A 23,866-nucleotide genomic window follows, 5' to 3' on the forward strand; every position below is an offset into this window, starting at 1 on the left:
ACCCCTGGATCGCCCCTAGTGTTAACTCCTTCCCTGCCAGTGTCATTTATACAGTATTTAGCATTTTTATAGCACTTATGGCTGTATAAATGTCACCGGTCCCAAAAAAGTGTCTGATCTGTCCGCTGCAATGTCGCAGTCCCGCTAAAAATCGCAGATCGCCGCTATTACTAGTAAAAAAAAAAAAAAAATTTTATATATATATATATATATATATATATATATTAATTAACAGTAATAAAAATGCCAGAAATCCATCCCCTATTTTGTAGACGCTATAACTTTGCTAACTTTTGAGCAAACCAATCAATATACGCTTATTGCGATTTTTTTTTACCAAAAATATGTAGAATACATATTGGCATAAACCGATGAAGGCATTTTTTTGGATATGTATTATAGCAAAAAATATTGGGTTCTTTTCAAAATTGACGGTCTTTTTTTGTTTATAGAGCAAAAAAAAAAAAAAAAAAAAAAAAAAAAAAAACGCAGAGGTAATCAAATACCACCAAAAGAAATCTCTATTTGTGGGGAATAAAGGACGTCAAATTTTGTTTGGGTTCAACGTGGCATGACCGCGCAATTGTCAGTTAAAGTGACGCAGTGCCGTATCGCAAAAAATGGCCTGGTCATTAAGGGGGTAAATCCTTCCGGGCCTTAAGTGGTTAAGCAGCGCTCCTCCTGCCAGGAGAAAAGGCATTTAGAGGCGCTGAGCTGCCAGAGCAATGTGCATGAGGACTGGATGAAGTGTAGAGGACACAGGGGAGAGGGGACAAGGTGTGGACCTCACATGTCCCTTTGTGTCACCAGGACCTGGCTGTGATGTGACAGGAGACCCTTCTCCTCCATGGCTCCTCTCCCCCTGGTCTCTCTCTCTATATACAATGGTGATAGAGGAAGCATACAAGTACCTTCGGACGGTGCACACACACAGCCGAGCTGCATACATGGCCGGGACTCTGTAGGACTCAGCGTGCACACACCGCCGGCATGTCTACCACACGTCACGTGATACGAGAAGCATGGCCGCCGCGCCTCATACTGGCAAAGTCTCTCCATCCTTCACTATCTCGCCCGAGTGACAGACCCAAACCAGACCCGCCATAGGCGAAGCGTTATAGGAGTTGGCCGTCCAGAGACGTTGAAGGTGCTGCGGACGTGATTTAGCTCTAGTTTTAGCGGAAATAAAGCTTTATGTTCTAGGCCGGGTCGGAATTTAGGAAGCCCCCCCGCTATTGTGCTATACTGTGCCCTCAGTAAAGATGGCGGGGAGAGAACACAAGCAGGCGACCACCCACTAATTCTACATGGTCCTAGAGCCCAGCACTGTGAGGGCTGTATGTTCACCTCACTACCTACTATTGGCAGATTACATGAACAGTGCTGACCAGTAGTTGACCTCTATAAGACTGCTTTCACACTGAAAGCACCAGCCGTTAGTGGTAGAGCGCTGCTCCTTTACGCTATTTAAGCAGCGTTTGTGCGCTGCTTTTTGGCCGCTAGCGGGGCGCTTTTACCCCCCAAAAAGGAGTTGAAAACTCCCATGTTGCGGCACTTTGGAAGTGCTGCCCAGGCATTTTGGGAACGCTGTATACAGGCGCCCCCAAACCTCCCCAAAAGATGCGGCTTGCTGGACTTTTCCAAATGTCCCGCAAGCGCACCGCCCCAGTGTGAAAGCACCAGTTGTAATGAATGGAAGGCAGTCTACAGGCGCTATTTCTAGAGCTAAAACGCCTGAAAACTTCCTCAGTGTGAAAGGGTTCTAAGATTTACCCACCTTTGTGACCAGGCCATTTTTTGCGATACAGCACTGTGTTATTTTACTTGACAATCACATGGTCATGCAATGCTGTACCCGAATAAAACTTATGTTCTTTCTTTTCCCACAAAGATAGCTTTCTTTTGGTGGTATTTTATCACCTGAGCTGTAAACAGGGACAATTTTGAAAAAAAAACCCAATACTGTTTACTTTCTGCTATAAAACATATCCAATAAAAAAACATGTACAAAATCGAATTTCATAAGTTTAGGCCAATATGTATTCTGCTACATATGTTTGGTAAAAAAAAAAATTCCCAAAAAGTGTATATTGATTAGTTTGCATAAAAACGTCTGCAAACTATTGGATATATACTGGAATTTTTGTTTCATTTTTTTTATACTAGTAATGGCGGCGATTGGCAACTTATATACGGTATATATATATCTAGGTAGATAGATAGAATATAAATAACGCAATTTTTTTCACACAGTCCTGCCCACTGACTCCTAGGAAATTATGACTCACATTTCCCAGGAGCATAGGCGAGGGAGGAAGTGATGCGGAGCACCACGGAGCCGGAAGTGGCAGATTAGGAGCCACCATCTAGCAACAGGGCGCTTCTGGTAAGTTTAAAAAAAAATTTCACTGCAAATGTTTTCATTATTAAAGCAAAGTTCCACTCAAAAGTGGAACTTTCACTTTAAGCACTCCTCACCCCCTGACATGCCACATTTGGCATGTCATATTTTTTTGGGGGGGAGTGGGTACTTAGTTTAGACTGGGACTTCCTGTCCCACTTCCTTCTTCCTACTCTTGGCCGCCCAGGCGACTCCTCGTCTCCCCCTAGGCGGCCCCTCCCTGCCACCAATTTTCTAGGAAACGTGATAGGTCCCAGAAGATTGCCTGGCCACTAGCAGAGCGCAACGCGACTCGCGCATGCTCAGTGTGCGCCCGGCCGTGAACCCGAAAGCTGTCACGGCCGGGTGCCCACAGTGGCTATGACGGCTCCAGCAGGTAGCCACATTGCTGGACCGTGGGACAGGTGAGTGTCTGTATTAAAAGTCAGCTGCTACACTTTTTGTAGCTGCTGACTTTTAATAAACTAAAAAATGTATGAAACTCTGCTTTAAACACTTCAGCCCCAGAAGATTTGGTTGGTCGCTTTAACTGACAATTGCGCGGCCGTGTGACGCTGTACTCAAACAAAATTGACGTACTTTTTTTTCCCACAAATAGAGTTTTCTTTTGGTGGTATTTGATCATCTCTGCGGTTTTTATTTTTGCACTATAAACAAAAGAAGAGCGACAATTTTGAAAAAACACAATATCTTTTACTTTTTGCATTAATAAATATGCCAAATTTAAAAAAAAACAAAAATTTCCCTCAGTTTAGGCCGAATTTGCAATAAGCGTATATTGATACGCAAAAGGAGATAGATTTATGGCATTTTTATTATTATTGTTTTTTTTTACTAGTAATGGCGGTGATCTACGATTTTTATCGGGATTGCAATATTGCGGCGGACAAATTGGACTCTTTTGACACATTTTTGAGACCATTGACAATTATACAGTGATCAGTGCTATAAAAATGCACTGATTACTGTATAAATGTCACTGGCAGGGAAGGGGCTAACACTAGAGGGCAATCAAGGGGTTAACTGTGTTCCCTGGGTGTGATCTAACTGTGTGGGGAATGGGCTTACTGGGACAACACAGAGATCGCTGTTCCTGGTCACTAGGAACAGCAGATCTCAGTATTGTTCCCTGTCAGAACGGGGATCCACCTTGTTTACATTCTGCGGGTGTCAGGCAGACATCGAGTCCGTCTAGGGTTGACCTGGACAGTACGGGTTTGGCAACTTGTGCCCGGGTTTCTGTCCCCTGGAAACCCGGGCACAACATATATCCAGTGCCTGTCTGTATACCGGTTTCTCCCATCCTCCGCCCCGTAGCTTTGTGTTATCTATGTGGCCGGTGGCAGCTGTGCGCCCCTCTGCTCCATATCATGGACCGCCGGGGTCTCTAGTCGGTGTAGCTCCTCCTACACTTGTCAGCCCCCCTCCTCTCTGTCAGCCCCCCCTCCTCTGTCAGCCCCCCTCCTCTCTGTCAGCCCCCCTTCTCTCCCCTGTCCCCCCCATACTACACCAGGATACCTTCCCCCAAAATTACACTGGGAGGCTCCCCACCAAGCATTACACACTAAATATACACTATATTGTACATTACACACGCCTGCACTATATACACTATATTGTACATTACACACAGCTGCACTATATGCAATTGGCTACACCCACTGTTCACCGCTGTGCATGCCGCATTACTACTCCCCTAGGGCACACAGATGTGTCCCAGGTATTTTACAATCTCATAGTGTATGCTACAAAAAAATGGCAAGCCCCGCTGAAGTGTTCGGGTTTTGCTCGAAGAAAGGGTAAGAACTGGACCCACGGGCGAGCTCCCACGGTGCGCGCGCCCACAGTACCACGTGCGCAGCTGAGCTGCCTTGCCGCAATATATATGCATAAGGCAGTCGGCAAGTGGTAAAGCATGTAGAAGCAAAAAGGTCCTGGACTGCTGCACTCTGTGAAAAAGGCATCTTTATTGAAAAAATAGTATAAAATCCAACATAACAGTCAAACGAAGAGGTGGGCAAAACAGGGATAAATGGCTAACGCGTTTCACATCGTTTGATGCTTACTCATATCTATGAGTAAGCATCAAACGATGAGGGGGGTGGTGTTGCAGTTTCAATTAAACTTAAAGTGGTTGTAAACCTTTGTTCTTTGGGTTTTTTTAAATAACAAACATATCATACTTACCTCCACTGTGCAGTTTGTTTTGCACAGTGTGGCCCCGATCATCGTCTTCTGGGCTCCTCCTCTCATCGGTAAACCCCCTGGGAGAAGCGCTCTCCCGGAGGGTTACCTTGTGGGCACGCTCCCAGCATTTGCGTGCATAGACACAGAATTTCCCCCAGCGCCCACGTCATTGGAGCCAATGGCTGCACTGCTAATTATCAAAACAAGAGCTGAGAACCCCGGGCAGAGAGGTCCAGCGCGTTTCCGCCAAGGGAACAAAGGGCTCAGGTGAGTGAAACGGGGGGGCCTGGGGTTCCGGTCACTGTCAGGAGTTCAGAAGTTTTTTCACCTTAATGCACAGGATGCATTAAGGTGAAAAAACACAAGGGTTTACAACCCCTTTAATCCCATCCTGTCTGTTTAATATACCTATGTGCCCCATGTGCCTGTGTTTAATAAAAATAGGCTGTTCTTTACCAGTTTTCAGAGTGCAGATCCCCACACACGTGACCTGCTGCCTCTCTCCTCCTACCCTCCCGACTGATGTCAGCGGGGAATCCTCGGCCCCACCCACTGCAGCTGTCACATGGGGAGAGGAGAGAGACGGTGGGTCATGTGAGCGGCGATGGGCGCTCTGAAAACTGGTAAAGAACAGCTTATTTTTATAAAACACAGTCACAGGGCCACATAGGAATATTAAACAGTCAGGATGGGATAAACTGCATTAGGTGGCCTAACAACCACTTTAATGCCTAAAAATTGTCCTGAACATTTTTTTCAATGGTATACGTGTATAGGTGTGTCCTCATTGGCAGATTTTTGGATCTCTTAGATTGTAAGCTCTATCGAGCAGGGCATTTGCATTTAGATCCCTAAATAAAAAACGATTGTTATGCCGCGTACACACGATCGGACATTCCGACAACGAAATCCTGGGATTTATTTCCGACATATGTTGGCTCAAACTTGTCTTGCATACACACGGTCACACAAATGTCGGAAATTCCGATCGTCAAGAACACGCTGACGTATAACACGTACGACGGCACTATAAAGAGGAAGTTCAATAGCCAGTGCGCCACCCTTTGGGCTCCTTCTGCTAATCTCGTGTTTATCTCGTGTTAGTAGAAGTTTGGTGAGAGATGATTCGCGCTTTTCAGCCTCGTGCAGTTTTCAGCCTTACATTATATGTATTTAATTTTTGCTAATATATTGTATTTCTTTCATCATTCCCTAATTACCATGATTGTAATATGCTGTGAATGTCCTCTTTATCCTCATGCATGCTGGAAGTTCCTTTTTTGTCCTTCATGCATATTTGCCTTCACTAACCTCCACAGCATGCTATCCTGGGCCCATACACACCTAGCCTAGTCACTTAACAATGTATTTTGTCAGCTCCATAGTAGTGATTACCCTAAACACCCCCTAAAATGTGTACAAATGTTATTTGTGTACTTAAATTTAGGCAGAGTGCCAGATGCTTTTTATTGAGGTCCCAAACTCATTTGGAACCTTCCCTCCCCCCAACCGCTAAGTCAACCAATACCAATCCTCTATCTGCTGACTTTGCCAAACCCATACACATTATACCTACCTCTTTTGTGATCAGATTTATGGATGAATTCACCAAAGCATGTAGTGAAAGGGCCTGCCTGAATACTTTCAAATACTACTGTTTAAAGTTTTGTTCTCCTATTATCTTGATAGGTAATTGCAGAATGTAAAAATGTGCTTCAATTTGTACATTGTGTAGTCATATTTTTGGATTGACACTTCTTACCTGTACGGTGGGCTGCCAATAGTGTAAGTAAGGAGGGGCTGGCCAAAGTAACACACATTATTTATGCATTCAGCTCTCAATGAAGTGGAGAGGGTTACCTGTCCAAAACATCTCCCCAACCCCCCACCCCCCCTAAAACGTTTACAATGGGCCATCAGAGGGGGTGAGGAATCTGATAAGTGGACCTTATACTTTTGTCTTTAAATACTCCTTCAAATCAATGTTATACTGATGTTGGCCAAGAATGTTTGTGTCTAATCTGCTTGCAATGTTATGTGCAAAAGTACTAATTAATCACTCCACAGTTTCCTTCAACGTCACAGGAATGGCAGACTGTGGCTTCCCAATTTACCCAGCGGTGGGACTTTACCAACTGCGGAGGGGCAATAGATGGGAAACACGTCCACATAGTCGCACCCCCCAACTCGGGGTCATACTATAAGGGGTTTAATAGTATTGTGATGTTGGCGGTGGTGTCGGCGACATATGAGTTTCTCTACGTAGACGTGGGGAATAATTGCCGGATGTTGGATGGTGGAGTCATCGCCCAGACCGAGTTCTACGGATGGCTCCAGAGTGGTGGCTTGGGATTGCCACCTCCAGAAGACAACGTGGCTGGTCTGCCGTTCGTCTTTGTCACTGATGAAGCGTTTGGGCTGGGTGATCACCTGATGCGGCCGTTGCCGGTGAGGAACCTCACCCCGGACCAGAGGGTTTTTAACTACTGGCTGGCCAGAGCCAGAAGAGTGGTGGAGAATGCTTTTGGGATAATGGCCAGCCGGTTCCGCCTATTCCTTTACGCCAATCAACATGGCGGAATATAAACGTAACCATCTAATCCTTGCATGCTGCATTCTCCACAACTTTTTAAGAAGAAATTCTATGAACTATGTGGCCTAAGTTGGGCCTGAGGCCAGATTTCAAGACCAAACCCTGACGGCGCTTGAAGCTGGCCATCCTGGCTTTCCCCCCCAAAGTGCCCGCGAGGTCCATCTAAAATATATGGTGTACTTTGCGGGTAGGGAGGCCATTGATATGCCAGAAAATGTTTAAGAAACATTTTAAAAAATATATATATTTTAAACTGAAATAATATTTCCTTTGATTTACTGCTTGTGTTTCTTTTAGCTGTCTCCTAGGTTATCCAATGGGCTTTTCTTTTTGGCCATTTTCTTCAATAGTGCAAACGTAATTTCTTTGATACATGAGGTGACAGTCTCTTCTTCAGCTAACTATTATGTTGTGGGTCTGCTACACACACACCTTGTTTTTGTTGTTAATGTATGTAATGCATTACTGATAAAATATTCATCATTTTCAGCACCATGAATTAATTTTTTGGAGTGACGAAAATGGTCTGATTGTTGCAAATTATAAAGCACTGTGGGTGTTATTAACTAAAGGAAAATCCACTTTGCACTACAAGTGCACTGCAAAAGTGCACTTGAAAGTGCACTTGTAGTGCAAAGCGGATTTGCCTTTAGTAAATAACCCCCATTGTCACTGTAAACACCAACTTACTCAAAAAACTGCTATTGAGCATTAAAAGAAGAAGCCACACATTGTTTTTTGGACAGTAGAAATATCCTTTTTTTGTGGTAAACAGGCATGTTTTTAAAACCATTAAACAATACAAAACTCAGGAACTTACAAAGTTCAACTTTGATAAATTGAAGGCAATATCAGACATTAGTATGTCCAAACTGTGTTGATATTGCCTTCATCAGATGGGGTGATGTCACCCCTGTGAAAGCCAAATTTTAAAGATGCACACAAATTGAGAGTCAAAATGGGGATTTCCCTCCTGATCTCATGCCTAAGGTCAACATGTGCTAGCTCCCATCATGGGGGATCAATAGACGTGTTTTGGGGGTACAACCCCTTCCTCTTATCTACTTTAGTTGCGAGGAAGGGGTTGCACCCACAAAACGTGTACATTGATATCCTGTGATGGCAGATAGCACATGTTGACACACTGTGTGCATCTTCAAAATTTGGCTTTCAAATTTTTGTAGAAAAGTTGGAAAAATAAAAACAATTTAAACAATTTTGGTGTGTTTTAGATTCTGCCTAAAACGTCAATTATGTTTTTGAGTCTTTTTTCCACAGCATTGATGTCTTCCTTGATCTTCTGTAAATCCCTATTGCACACCATGATCTCCATGATAAGGATCTGTGCACTTGCACTTGTGAAATGTGTTTCTTCTTCCACAACATCCACATCACCTTAAATAAAAAAACACACCATGTATTATAAATATGCAGGCATCCATCTATTACCTGAAGCTGTGGTCTCAGATACTGTTGTGGTCACTATTTCGCCCACTTCATAAACCTCTCCTTCCTCCACATCCTCTGGCTGTGGTGTGGGGATTTCCCCTTCTTTAGGAGGTGGGGGGTCCCTGGTGTCTTCTGATGTCCCGAGTCTTTTCTCCCCTATGTGAATAAAAAAAAGGTATACTTAGCACACAGATATTTAAGGGCAGAAATAGGAATATGAAACATTGCTTGGATGTTTCGTACAATTGTCAGTTTTTGCAGAGTTCCAAGCTGATTCAAGTTCAGTCAACAATCTCTTCTTGCAGAGCCCTATTGACAGTTCAGAGGATGCTGATCTGTGCATCAGCCTTGAACTTTAAGACCAAATACTGGAGTGAGTACAGATCCTACCCATTTCCTGCAAGAGCTGACCACAATGATCGACTGATGACCACAAATCTGACCCGGCAGGTGCCCCCAGTTTTGCTGACCAATGGATGGACCATTGTGTAATCCTAAATGTTCGTTTGCATGCAGCTACAGTGTTACCTACAGGCACCTGAGTTCCAGCGCCTCAACAAAGCCGTGATCGCGAGAAGCTTCTTTGGCAGTTCTTTAACCACTTGCCGACCGCCTAACGTAGATATACGTCGGCAGAATGGCACGGGCAGGCAGAATCACGTACCTGTACGTGATCTGCCTCCCGCGGGCGGGGGGTCCAATCGGACCCCCCCCCCCCGGTGCCAGCGGCGGTCGGCATTTGACTGGGAGCGTTGGGAGGCGAGGGGGAGACCATCCGATCGTGGCCCCCCCCTCGCGATCGCTCCCAGCCAATCGGAATCCTCCCCTGCCTGTGTGTAGTTTCACACAGGCAGAGGATGTGATGTCATCTCTCCTCGGCTTGGCAGTTTCCGTTCCAGCGCCGAGGAGAGAAGACATGTAAGTGCACAAAACACTACACACACACAGTAGAACATGCCAGGCACATAAAACACCCCGATCCCCCCCCCCCCCGATCGACCCCCGATCCCCCCCCAACCACCCCCCCCCCCCGTCACAAACTGACACCAAGCAGTATTTTTTTTTTTTTTTTTTTCTGATTACTGATTGGTGTCAGTTTGTGACAGTTACAGTGTTAGGGCAGTGAGTGGTAGCCCCCTTTAGGTCTAGGGTACCCCCCTAACCCCCCCTAATAAAGTTTTAACCCCTTGATCACCCCCTGTCACCAGTGTCGCTAAGCGATCATTTTTCTGATCGCTGTATTAGTGTCGCTGGTGACGCTAGTTAGAGAGGTAAATATTTAGGTTCGCCGTCAGCGTTTTATAGCGTCAGGGACCCACATATACTATCTAATAAATGTTTTAACCCCTTGATTGCCCCCTAGTTAACCCTTTCACCACTGATCACCGTATAAGTGTTACGGGTGACGCTGGTTAGTTTGTTTATTTTTTATAGTGTCAGGGCACCCGCCGTTTATTACCGAATAAAGGTTTAGCCCCCTGATCGCCCGGCGGTGATATGCGTCGCCCCAGGCAGCGTCAGATTAGCGCCAGTACCGCTAACACCCACGCACGCAGCATACGCCTCCCTTAGTGGTATAGTATCTGTACGGATCAATATCTGATCCGATCAGATCTATACTAGCGTCCCCAGCAGTTTAGGGTTCCCAAAAACGCAGTGTTAGCGGGATCAGCCCAGATACCCGCTAGCACCTGCGTTTTTCCCCTCCGCCCGGCCCAGCCCAGCCCACCCAAGTGCAGTATCGATCGATCACTGTCACTTACAAAACACTAAACAAATAACTGCAGCGTTCGCAGAGTCAGGCCTGATCCCTGCGATCGCTAACAGTTTTTTTTGTAGCGTTTTGGTGAACTGGCAAGCACCAGCGGCCTAGTACACCCCGGTCGTAGTCAAACCAGCACTGCAGTAACACTTGGTGACGTGGCGAGTCCCATAAGTGCAGTTCAAGCTGGTGAGGTGGTAAGCACAAGTAGTGTCCCGCTGCCACCAAAAAGACAAACACAGGCCCGTCGTGCCCATAATGCCCTTCCTGCTGCATTCGCCAATCCTAATTGGGAACCCACCACTTCTGCAGCGCCCGTACTTCCCCCATTCACATCCCCAACCAAATGCAGTCGGCTGCATGAGAGGCATTTTCTTTATGTCCTCCCGAGTACCCCTACCCAACGAACCCCCCCAAAAAAGATGTCGTGTCTGCAGCAAGCGCGGATATAGGCGTGACACCCGCTATTATTGTCTCTCCTGTCCTGACAATCCTGGTCTTTGCATTGGTGAATGTTTTGAACGCTACAATTCACTAGTTGAGTATTAGCGTAGGGTACAGCATTGCACAGACTAGGCACACTTTCACAGGGTCTCCCAAGATGCCATCGCATTTTGAGAGACCCGAACCTGGAACTGGTTACAGTTATAAAAGTTAGTTACAAAAAAAAGTGTAAAAAAAAAAAAAAAAACACAAACAAAAATATAAAATAAAAAATAATAGTTGTCGTTTTATTGTTCTCTCTCTCTCTATTCTCTCTCTCTATTGTTCTGCTCTTTTTTACTGTATTCTATTCTGCAATGTTTTATTGTTATTATGTTTTATCATGTTTGCTTTTCAGGTATGCAATTTTTTATACTTTACCGTTTACTGTGCTTTATTGTTAACCATTTTTTTGTCTTCAGGTACGCCATTCACGACTTTGAGTGGTTATACCAGAATGATGCCTGCAGGTTTAGGTATCATCTTGGTATCATTCTTTTCAGCCAGCGGTCGGCTTTCATGTAAAAGCAATCCTAGCGGCTAATTAGCCTCTAGACTGCTTTTACAAGCAGTGGGAGAGAATGCCCCCCCCCCAACGTCTTCCGTGTTTTTCTCTGGCTCTCCTGTCTCAACAGGGAACCTGAGAATGCAGCCGGTGATTCAGCCAGCTGACCATAGAGCTGATCAGAGACCAGAGTGGCTCCAATCATCTCTATGGCCTAAGAAACCGGAAGCTACGAGCATTTTATGACTTAGATTTCGCCGGATGTAAACAGCGCCATTGGGAAATTGGGAAAGCATTTTATCACACCGATCTTGGTGTGGTCAGATGCTTTGAGGGCAGAGGAGAAATCTAGGGTCTAATAGACCCCAATTTTTTCAAAAAAGAGTACCTGTCACTACCTATTGCTATGATAGGGGATATTTACATTCCCTGAGATAACAATAAAAATGATTTAAAAAAAAAAAAAATGAAAGGAACAGTTTTAAAATAAGATAAAAAAAATAATAATAATAATAAAGAAAAAAAAAAAAAAAAGCACCCCTGTCCCCCCTGCTCTCGCGCTAAGGCGAACGCAAGCGTCGGTCTGGCGTCAAATGTAAACAGCAATTGCACCATGCATGTGAGGTATCACCGCGAACGTCAGATCGAGGGCAGTAATTTTAGCAGTAGACCTCCTCTGTAAATCTAAAGTGGTAACCTGTAAAGGCTTTTAAAGGCTTTTAAAAATGTATTTAGTTTGTCGCCACTGCACGTTTGTGCGCAATTTTAAAGCATGTCATGTTTGGTATCCATGTACTCGGCCTAAGATCATCTTTTTTATTTCATCAAACATTTGGGCAATATAGTGTGTTTTAGTGCATTAAAATTTAAATAAGTGTGTTTTTTCCCCAAAAAATGCGTTTGAAAAATCGCTGCGCAAATACTGTGTGAAAAAAAAAAATGAAACACCCACCATTTTAATCTGTAGGGCATTTGCTTTAAAAAAATATATAATGTTTGGGGGTTCAAAGTAATTTTCTTGCAAAAAAAAATTTTTTTTTTATGTAATCAAAAAGTGTCAGAAAGGGCTTTGTCTTCAAGTGATTAGAAGAGTGGGTGATGTGTGACATAAGCTTCTAAATGTTGTGCATAAAATGCCAGGACAGTTCAAAACCCCAAATGACCCCATTTTGGAAATTAGACACCCCAAGCTATTTGCTGAGAGGCATGTCGAGTCCATGGAATATTTTATATTGTGACACAAGTTGCGGGAAAGAGACAATTTTTTATTTTTTTTATTTTTTTTTGCGCAAAGTTGTCACTAAATGATATATTGCTCAAACATGCCATGGGAATATGTGAAATTACACCCCAAAATGCATTCTGTTGCTTCTCCTGAGTACGGGGATACCACATGTGTGGGACTTTTTGGGAGCCTAGCTGCGTACGGGACCCCAAAAACCAAGCACCGCCTTCAGGCTTTCTAAGGCCGTAAATTTTTGATTTCACTCTTCACTGCCTATCACAGTTTCGGAGGCCATGGAATGCCCAGGTGGCAAAAAACCCCCCCAAATGACCCCATTTTGGAAAGTAGACACCCCAAGCTATTTGATGAGAGGTATAGTGAGTATTTTGCAGACCTCACTTTTTGTCACAAAGTTTTGAAAATTGAAAAAAGAAAAAAAAAATGTTTTTTCTCGTCTTTCTTTATTTTCAAAAACAAATGAGAGCTGCAAAATACTCACCATGCCTCTCAGCAAATAGCTTGGGGTGTCTACTTTCCAAAATGGGGTAATTTGGGGGGGTTTTGTGCCACCTGGGCATTCCATGGCCTCCGAAACTGTGATAGGCAGTGAAGAGTGAAATCAAAAATTTACACCCTTAGAAATCCTGAAGGCGGTGATTGGTTTTCGGGGCCCCGTACGCGGCTAGGCTCCCAAAAAGTCCCACACATGTGGTATCCCCGTACTCAGGAGAAGTAGCTAAATGTATTTTGGGGTACAATTCCACATATGCCCATGGCCTGTGTGAGCAATATATCATTTAGTGACAACTTTGTGCAAAAAAAAAAAAAAAAAAAAAAAATTTGTCACTTTCCCGCAACTTGTGTCAAAATATAAAACATTCCATGGACTCAACATGCCTCAAAGCAAATAGCTTGGGGTGTCTACTTTCCAAAATGGGGTCATTTGGGGGGGTTTTATGCCATCTGGGCATTTTATGGCCTTCAAAACTGTGATAGGTAGTGAGGAGTAAAATCAAAAATGTACGCCCTTAGAAATCCTGAAGGCAGTGATTGGTTTTCGGGGCCCTGTACGCGGCTAGGCTCCCAAAAAGTCCCACACATGTGGTATCCCCATACTCAGGAGAAGCAGCTAAATGTATTTTGGGGTGCAATTCCACATATGCCCATGGCCTGTGTGAGCAATATATCATTTAGTGACAACTTTTTGTAATTTTTTTTTTTTTTTTTGTCATTATTCAATCACTTGGGACAAAAAAAATGAATATTCAATGGGCTCAACATGCCTCTCAGCAATTTCCTTGGGGTGTCTACTTTCCAAAATGGGGTCATTTGTGGGGGTTTTGTACTGCCCTGCCATTTTAGCACCTCAAGAAACGACATAGGCAGTCATAAATTAAAGGCTGTGTAAATTCCAGAAAATGTACCCTAGTTTGTAGGCGCTATAACTTTTGCGCAAACCAATAAATATACACTTATTGACATTTTTTTTACCAAAGACATATGGCCGAATACATTTTGGCCTAAATGTATGACTAAAATTGAGTTTATTGGATTTTTTTTAGAACAAAAAGTAGAAAATATCATTTTTTTTCAAAATTTTCGGTCTTTTTCCGTGTATAGCGCAAAAAATAAAAACGGCAGAGGTGATCAAATACCATCAAAAGAAAGCTCTATTTGTGGGAAGAAAAGGACGCAAATTTCGTTTGGGTACAGAATTGCATGACCGCGCAATTAGCAGTTAAAGCGACACAGTGCCGAATTGTAAAAAGTGCTCTGGTCAGGAAGGGGGTAAAACCTTCCGGGGCTGAAGTGGTTAAGCGTGTTTGACTCCTGTCATGGGAGTCACTTCAATCTGGTGAGTAGGCTGTGTCGCTGGTGATGGTAGCGGAATACTGATATCTGATGCTTTGCTGAACCCAAGGAAGACTCACCCAGAAGTTTTGAGTTACCCAGAAGTTTTAATTATTAATGTTTGAACATTTCCTGAACACATATGTTTTTTGGATCTATAATTTTGGATATTTTTTGGAATCCAATTTCATTTTTTAATTAGTTGTTTTCATTTGTTTTGTTCCACCATTTATGCACATTGTTTTCACTCAGTTGTGTAATGGAAATTTGTAAGTTCTGTATATAATTGTATTGTATTTTGTATGTATTGCACTCTGCCCTCACTGTGCACACGGCACTAATAATGTTTTCAGTAAATGTTTACATTCTTTCGAGTCCTGATTAGAATTAGCCTGCCTATGTAACGCCCCTTGTTACCATAAACCTACAATTGTAATATTAATGTGATATCTACGTAATCATGTGCATAAAAACCTTCAATTGCGTCATAATAAAGCAGAACAGTAATTTGGAAAGATGCGGAGTGTATCTTTTGTGTCTGTTCCCTACTGCAGTAGTTATTATTAATTTGGAACCACTAATCAATATGAGGATAGGAGTTGCCTATCATCAATTTAACGGAGTCATGCATGGCGAGCTTTGCCTTAGGAGGGGATTCCAGGTGACCCTGAGTATCCGAAACGAGGAGCTTGAGACGATCCGGGAATTTCTGATAATCAGCCGGCTGAGGTAAGCCTTTTGCTTACATTTGAGTTATCAGACTTCCTTGATCGGTAAGGCATTTTCGGGACAAAGGGTACCTATTTTACTCCCCTTAATCGAACTGTATTGATTGGTGGTTATATGTTATGTTGTCCCTGTCTATTGTCCATCGGAGTGTTATAAATAAGAAAGGGAAGAATAGTACTGTTCACAGGTATATGTAGTACATCTGCTAGATAAAGTAGTTTAGAGGCAAGAGGGTATAGGCACAAGTAGAGAAGAGAGAAGACTGGCCAGTCATTATGGGCATTGAATTAAGTAAGGGAATGAAGGGTAAGAGACCCTCAAAAATGCCCAGCGCAAGAGAAGCGCTATATATGAACCGAAGGTGCGGTTCCGCCTATACTGAGCCCCTAGATTAATGGTTAGAGTGGACAGGGATCCACAATGGGTAACTGGGTTACCAAGGTCCACAGGGACTAAGAATCATGCAGAGTAAACAGCTAGAGAAACAGCTATCTATGTGAGCAGGATGGATCAAGGGTGACATTAACACTAGACAGAAAGGGACATTTTCATGTTAAGTTGTGGGATGAATTTGGGATCAGGCACTACAACTAGTAAAAGTCAGAAACAGAGAAATGAGAGGTAAAACAGAATACTTTATATGTTGTCAGAGAGGGAAGATGGGATGAGCACTGTGGCTCCCCATCTGATCATAGAATCATAGAAGCTAGATATAAAAGTTATTTAAACAAAATAAGGAAAGCAGAATTTAGGCAGGGAAATATTAAAGAGTTAAAAGAAAGTGAGAGAATGATATGCATGTGTTGTGTACAAATGGGAAAAATGTAAGCGATTTTAGAGAGATATTGGTGTGTGTGCGAATGCTGGGACCTTTAGTTCTATTGCTTGTGTGTGTCATGTACGCAGATGTGACCCCCTCCTTTGTGCTCTCATGAAAGAAATGTGGCTGGGATAAGAGGTTAGTGATAAGCTGGAAGGACACCATTGCCAATTTCTGTTTTTTAGACAAAACATTTATAACAAAATGTGCCGGGTTAACGAATCTAATGGTAAACAATGTGATCACAATTATTTTGAATCTGTTTTCCAAACATGGTAAAATGAAGGTTACATTTAACCGTGTATTACACATATTGAATATCCTTTGATAGTGGAAACAGTGCATTTAAAAAAGGGAAATTAAGTAAAATTAAGTAATAATGAGTATTAATTTCTAATATGAGTTTAACAATTATATAGATATAATGAAACTGGTTTAGACAACCTTTGGTTGGAAATGAAATCCAGGTTATTGGGGAAATTTGTAAAAATGGGATTAGTTTAGATTAAGATAACAATTTTGTAATTTTACATTTATACAATAAGCCCTTATTGAGAGAAAAAAAGATTAAGATGAGGTTGTTATTTTGAATAAAGCTGCCATAATATTTAACAAAGCCAAGATGGATGGGATACATAAGAAGTTTTTCTACAAAAATGATATTGTAAGGTTTTTGATAATAACTTGATGTGCGGTCCATGATGTAAGAGTAATAATAAATAAAATTTAAATATAACAGACCCATCACATCAAGTCCACACACCCTGTTAGGATAGATGCCACCTGCAGCCAGTTGTTTTATAGTTTTTGATGCTTTCTGGTCCATCATACAGATTCTTGGTCCTTTTGTTTTTATTTATTTTTATTTTTGAAATCCAAAGCAGAATGTGTGGATTGTGAAATGATGTGCCCCTTTGTCTTGTAAAGTACAGTGGTATAAGCAGAAGAATAGTTTTGGATTTATGGACATCTCTGCATGACCGCAGGGTATTGTTATCATTTATTATAATATTGCCAGGAAGAAGTTGTCTTTTGAAACATGAAACTGGAGTTCTTACACAAATAGTGTGATAGAACACAAGCCATTGTAATATATTTATGCAAGCTGGACCCAGTAATGAAGGGTTCACCCCGATATATCAGAGCTGTAGCTTTTATGCAAAGGTGCTATTAGACAAAGTTAGATATTGTTTTGGTCAATGGTCCGACATTCTGTGCAGCAAATTTACAGCTAACTAAATGTTTGTCTAATGAAAGGTTTAAAATATGAGTTTGTTTATGTACAAATCTAACAATGAAAAATGCGTACATTTATTCAAAAGAAAGGAAAAGACGCATGTGTTAAATTGATGACATAGGAATCAGCTGCTGTGAGCCCAGTGCAGGACACACTCCCTGAAGACCCAGATATTAAATTTTTTTGTAGATTTGAGTATGCAGTTTATCACCCAGAAAGATACTCTGTATTCAAAGTCATTGGATCCTTTTTCCCCAGCTCAAGAAGCAGAGCTCCATGTTTTAGCAAAGCCTGTGAGCTATAAAAAGAGTGTATATTTATATAGATAGTCGAGATATAGAGAGCTTTTGGTTCCATTTGAAGGGCCAGAAGTTTGTTTTTACTTCGGCAGGTAAACCAATAAAGCATGCCAAGTTAATTTGATTGGCTGTTTTCAGCCTTCCAGCTTCTTGCTGAGGTAGCCATATTAACTTTCACACATGGAAGCAGACCAGGTGACTCTAAGGATGCTGCATTTACAGCCTCGGACACTTGATGGGTCTGTGCAACTCACAGATTCCACCCTAGTTCTGGCCCAGTATAGCTGGGATTAATAATTCAACTTTAAGGACCCCAGAACGAGAAGAACAAGTGGTCCACAGGGGGCAACTTATTATGAAACAGGACTTTGGAAAAGGTGATCATTTATGTCTGTCAGCCACTCTTTTCCCTCCAGCTTGACACATGGACCGTGTCATCAGTCACAAGAAGTTATGGCTGCCTTAGTAAATGAGCGTGGGATAGAGCCAGGGTTCTCCACAGTTGTTTTTATAACATACCACTTCTTGTTTTACCTGTTACCAAAGGTGTTACCAAAAGCTCAACATCCCTCCCAGAGATTACAAAAAAGATATATCCAGATGCCCAAGTCAGGATCTTACGAGTATGCATTTTGTCTGTATGGACATGTTTTTTGGATGTCCAGTGGCAAATTCTACTGCAAAGGCCACAGTAAAAAGTGTTATCAGAAGTAGTTTGTAAGTACAGAGTGCCAGAAAGTACAGAGAGTAACAGAGGAAATCATTTTTTATAGGAGAGTCCTTACTAGAAATTTTGAGGTCTTATTTTTACACCCCTTACTGTCTACAATGTAGCGGACAAAGTAAAGTAAGAAACTAGAAAACTTTTGCCTGAATGTTTTCTTATATTTTATGAAGCCCCTAAGGGGGATGTTGGACTCTCTCCCTATGGGATTTGGTTTGGGAGTGTGTTACTCACTTGCTTATATTTTGTCTCAGCAGCTGAAGTCCTTCATTCGGATCTCACAGAGAATGTTGCTGATCTTTTAAGGTTTTTTACAAACTCATTTATGTGTTTTCTCCCTAATTCCAGATCCTAAAAGTTTGGAAGGATCTAAAACTAAAGCCAGGTGACTTTTGGATTGTTAAGAGACATTTATATATAAGGAAATGTTTGGAGACTCAATACAGCATCTATTTCATGTACAGTTTTTGCAAAACTTGAAGGAAAAGTCACCTGTATCCACACCAGACACTGCAAAAATGACTTAATTAAAGAAATCTCTGTGTTTGATTTGTTTCCCTCTTGTGATCACAGTCTAGGGTACTTTTTGATTCAATTACTTTAATTGTAAGGGATATATATATTTGAAAAATAGTTTAGCCATGTTGAAGTCATATTTGTCTTTTGTGCGTCTTCCATTTCATGTAGAATTGTCTGTGTTTACATATGCTGATAAGTCAGCATGTCCACAATTAAGCTAGAAGGCCATTCTGGCCACAGGAGTGTACAGCCAGTACTCTGTAAATATGTCTTATCAATCATTTGTTCTTCACAATGAAAAGTCATTTTGTAATGAAAAAGTTGCTCAGCTATTATTTTCTCCACAATGGAGTTTTTTTGCCTCTTTGGCCGGGACTACCTCCACCTAAGCATGTGGAGGTTCCAGGTTAAAGGTGATAGCAGGTATGGTTAGTGATCAAAATATTGATCAAAAGAGGGGAGACTGTAATGGAAATTTGTAAGTTCTGTATATAATTGTATTGTATTTTGTATGTATTGCACTCTGCCCTCACTGTGCACACGGCACTAATAATGTTTTCAGTAAATGTTTACATTCTTTCGAGTCCTGATTAGAATTAGCCTGCCTATGTAACGCCCCTTGTTACCATAAACCTACAATTGTAATATTAATGTGATATCTACGTAATCATGTGCATAAAAACCTTCAATTGCGTCATAATAAAGCAGAACAGTAATTTGGAAAGATGCGGAGTGTATCTTTTGTGTCTGTTCCCTACTGCAGTAGTTATTATTAATTTGGAACCACTAATCAATATGAGGATAGGAGTTGCCTATCATCAATTTAACGGAGTCAGTTGTTAGTTATTATCACTGGTAATATTTGATTATTTTTATGGTTTTGTTTCACAATAGAGTATAATTCTGCATTTGTACTTGAAAAGGAGCGCGGTTTGTAATTAATTTGTTAATTATTATTATATATAATTTTATTTTGATATAACGTGCTGCTCCTCAAATAATTAATTAATTGATTAATTAATCTCACTAACATTTATTGATTTCCATTTGTGCGAGTTGGTAGTTTCCACCATTTCCCATAAAGAAATCAGTTTGTCAGAACTCTGTGTGAATATCAGCAGCAAAATAACTTCATTATTCTAGCATTATAAAGAAGGAGAGAATGTGCTGCATTAAAAGATTAATAAATTTGCAGCGTGACAAATGTGCTATCTCCATTACGAATGCTAGTTTTACCAGACTGAGCGCTTCTGTCTCGTACTTGATTCAGAGCATGTGTGGAATTTGGTGTGTCGGAATTGTCTACACACGCTCGGAATTTCCGACAACGGATTTTGTTGTCGGAAAATTTGAGAACCAGCTCTCAAATATTTGTTGTTGGAAATTTCAACAAAAAATTCCAATGGAGCCTACACACGGTCAGAATTTCCTACAACAAGCTCCCATCGAACATTTGTTGTTGGAAATTCCGATCGTGTGTACGCGGCATACTAGTGTTTTTTTTTTTTTTACAGCCCTATGAATGGGGTCTAAACCTGTCGAGGCATGGATGCTTTGAGGGCAGAGGAGAAATCTAGGGTCTAATAGACCCCAATTTTTTCAAAAAAGAGTACCTGTCACTACCTATTGCTATGATAGGGGATATTTACATTCCCTGAGATAACAATAAAAATGATTTAAAAAAAAAAAAAATGAAAGGAACAGTTTTAAAATAAGATAAAAAAAATAATAATAATAAAGAAAAAAAAAAAAAAAGCACCCCTGTCCCCCCTGCTCTCGCGCTAAGGCGAACGCAAGCGTCGGTCTGGCGTCAAATGTAAACAGCAATTGCACCATGCATGTGAGGTATCACCGCGAACGTCAGATCGAGGGCAGTAATTTTAGCAGTAGACCTCCTCTGTAAATCTAAAGTGGTAACCTGTAAAGGCTTTTAAAGGCTTTTAAAAATGTATTTAGTTTGTCGCCACTGCACGTTTGTGCGCAATTTTAAAGCATGTCATGTTTGGTATCCATGTACTCGGCCTAAGATCATCTTTTTTATTTCATCAAACATTTGGGCAATATAGTGTGTTTTAGTGCATTAAAATTTAAATAAGTGTGTTTTTTCCCCAAAAAATGCGTTTGAAAAATCGCTGCGCAAATACTGTGTGAAAAAAAAAAAATGAAACACCCACCATTTTAATCTGTAGGGCATTAGCTTTAAAAAAATATATAATGTTTGGGGGTTTTTATTTTTTTGGTTTTGTTTCACAATAGAGTATAATTCTGCATTTGTACTTGAAAAGGAGCGCGGTTTGTAATTAATTTGTTAATTATTATTATATATAATTTTATTTTGATATAACGTGCTGCTCCTCAAATAATTAATTAATTGATTAATTAATCTCACTAACATTTATTGATTTCCATTTGTGCGAGTTGGTAGTTTCCACCATTTCCCATAAAGAAATCAGTTTGTCAGAACTCTGTGTGAATATCAGCAGCAAAATAACTTCATTATTCTAGCATTATAAAGAAGGAGAGAATGTGCTGCATTAAAAGATTAATAAATTTGCAGCGTGACAAATGTGCTATCTCCATTACGAACGCTAGTTTTACCAGACTGAGCGCTTCTGTCTCGTACTTGATTCAGAGCATGGAATTTCCGACAACGGATTTTGTTGTCGGAAAATTTGAGAACCAGCTCTCAAATATTTGTTGTTGGAAATTTCAACAAAAAATTCCAATGGAGCCTACACACGGTCGGAATTTCCTACAACAAGCTCCCATCGAACATTTGTTGTTGGAAATTCCGATCGTGTGTACGCGGCATACTAGTGTTTTTTTTTTTTTTACAGCCCTATGAATGGGGTCTAAACCTGTCGAGGCATGGACTCCACTAGACCTCTGAAGGAATGCTGTGGTATCTGACATCAAGCCATCAGTAGCAGATCTTTTAAGCCCTGTAATTTGCAAGATGGCCCTCCATGGATCAGACTTGTCTGATTAGATAGAGATCTGGAGAATTTGGAGGCCAAGTCAACACCTTGAACTCGTTGTGTTCCTGAAATCATTCTTGAATTTATCAGACCAGACCACCTTCTTCCATTGCTCTGTGGTCCAATTTTGATTCTCAAGTGCCCATTGTAGGTGTTTTTGGCTGTGGACATGGGTCATCATGAGCACCCTGACCGGTCTGTGGCTACACAGCCCCATACACAACAAACTGCAATGCGCTATGTGTTCTGAGATCTTTCTATCAGAACCAACATCAACTTTTTCAGCAATTTGAGCTTCAGCAGCTCTGCAATTGGATCAGACTACATGGGCCAATCTTCGCCACTCATGTGCATCAATGAGCCTTGGCCACCCATGACCCTGTTGCTGGTTCACCAATTTTCCTTCCTTAGACTACTTTTGGTAGGTCCTGACCCAGTTATCTAGCCATTACAATTTGGCCCATGTTGATGTCGCGCAAATGCTTTCGATTACCCATTTTTTTCTGCTGTCAACACATCAACTTCAGGGACAACATGTTCACTTGCTGCCCAACATATCCCACCCACTTTCAGGTGCTGTTGTCACAAAATAATAAATGTACCTGTCAGTGGTGTTAATGTTATGACTGATTGATGTATGTTATCTCTGTAATAGTAGAGTACTCTCATTTACTAAGGCCTCATTCACACACTAATGTGATTTCTCCTGGGTCTGCAGTGGTCAGGACCTACCAAAAGTGGCCCAAGGAAGGAAAATCAGTGAACCACCAACAGGGTCATGGGTGGCCAATGCTCACTGATGCACATTAGAAGCCGGCGCTGAGGAACGAAGAGGGGTGGAGAAAACGGCTCGGGTGAACACAGTGCTGGATCCTGGGACAGGTGAGTGTCTGTTTTTTTAAAAGTCAGCAGCTACAGTTTTTGTAGCTGTTGACTTTTAATTTTTAGAAATATGACTGGAGCTCCTCTTTAACCTGTCAATGGTCATAAAGTTATGGCTGATTGATCAGTGTAGGCGGGTCTACTGTGCCCGTGGACATGGGAGTACCTCTCGCGCGCAGTATGCTCATCAATGCCGGGACCAGATGAAGACTGCAGTTATGTGAAAAATCTAACATTAAGGCAGTTCCCCAACTTAAAGATGCGTTTTCACTGTGTTGCATTAGGAGGAAAGTACTGAGCCTATTCCACCAGTCCAGCATACGTCTGTTGCCCCCATTAATAGAATAGGGTCCTGCCGTGCACCTAGTGCAGATCTCATGTCTGCTCTCACTTAACTATTCCCTTACCTACCTTGTGACCAGGCCATAGATCTCCATAACTTGAGTTTGAATCCGGTTTGATACCCACCGCTGGGGAGGGAGCCAGACAACAACCCCCCTCACTACCCTCACGACTAGGTACCACGCCTAATGACTCGTTGCTTGTAGGTTGTTCCTTCGCTTGGTTACCTATAGCAACTACATGCCTCATTTTGTATTAACAAATTAACCCTTTGTAATAGCATTACCTTGTACCCTATAGTGTTTTACAGGTCTGGGTGCTTTGGAATATGCCAGTACCAACATGCAACCCTTTGAGAAACTTCAGACCAGGCTCATAATGGTTAATATAACTTTACTGTAAAAAGGCAGCATGACAGTTCAATATGAACAACATCCTGTCCCTGATCCTAAGATAATGTTGTGACCCAGGCATACCTCTATGAGATGAGAGTCCATAGTGGGATTGTCCATGGCTTGGATGTTCTCCACAAATTCACATTCTTTAATAGCCCCACTGGCCACGGTCACAGGTAATGCTGTCACTCCTGAACACCAAGCACAGAGGTGGAAACATGATGCTTTGGGGCTGTTTCTCTATTAAAGGTACAGACCGACTTTGCCGCATTGAGGGCCAATGGATAGGGCCATGTATTGTAAAATCTTGGATGAGAACCTTCTTCCCTCAGCCTGAACACTGATGATAGGTCATGGATGGGTCTTTCAGTATGACCCAAAACATACTGCCAAGTCTACAAAAGAGTGGCTCCAGAAAAAGCACATTATGGTTATGGAGTGGTCTAGCCAGTCTCCAGAACTTAATCCTGTAGAAAAATTATGGA

The 23,866-nt window shown here is 41.8% G+C and overlaps 2 protein-coding genes across 3 annotated transcripts in view; one reads left to right on the forward strand and one right to left on the reverse strand.

Annotated features, from left to right (window-relative positions):
* Positions 1-1,249, reverse strand: part of NLN (neurolysin) — a 144,907-nt gene extending 143,658 nt beyond the window's left edge. The window contains exon 1 of the mRNA XM_073623513.1: positions 912-1,249. Coding sequence (XP_073479614.1) covers positions 912-949 — 38 coding nt within the window. The 5' untranslated portion in view covers positions 950-1,249. The remainder of the gene's footprint in view (positions 1-911) is intronic.
* SGTB (small glutamine rich tetratricopeptide repeat co-chaperone beta) overlaps positions 1-23,866 on the forward strand; it is a 464,910-nt gene that overhangs the window by 327,988 nt on the left and 113,056 nt on the right. The gene's annotated exons all lie outside the window — the stretch shown is intronic.

The sequence above is a fragment of the Aquarana catesbeiana genome, linkage group LG01, assembly GCF_042186555.1.
Source record: "Aquarana catesbeiana isolate 2022-GZ linkage group LG01, ASM4218655v1, whole genome shotgun sequence".
NCBI classification, from domain to species: Eukaryota; Metazoa; Chordata; class Amphibia; order Anura; family Ranidae; genus Aquarana; species Aquarana catesbeiana.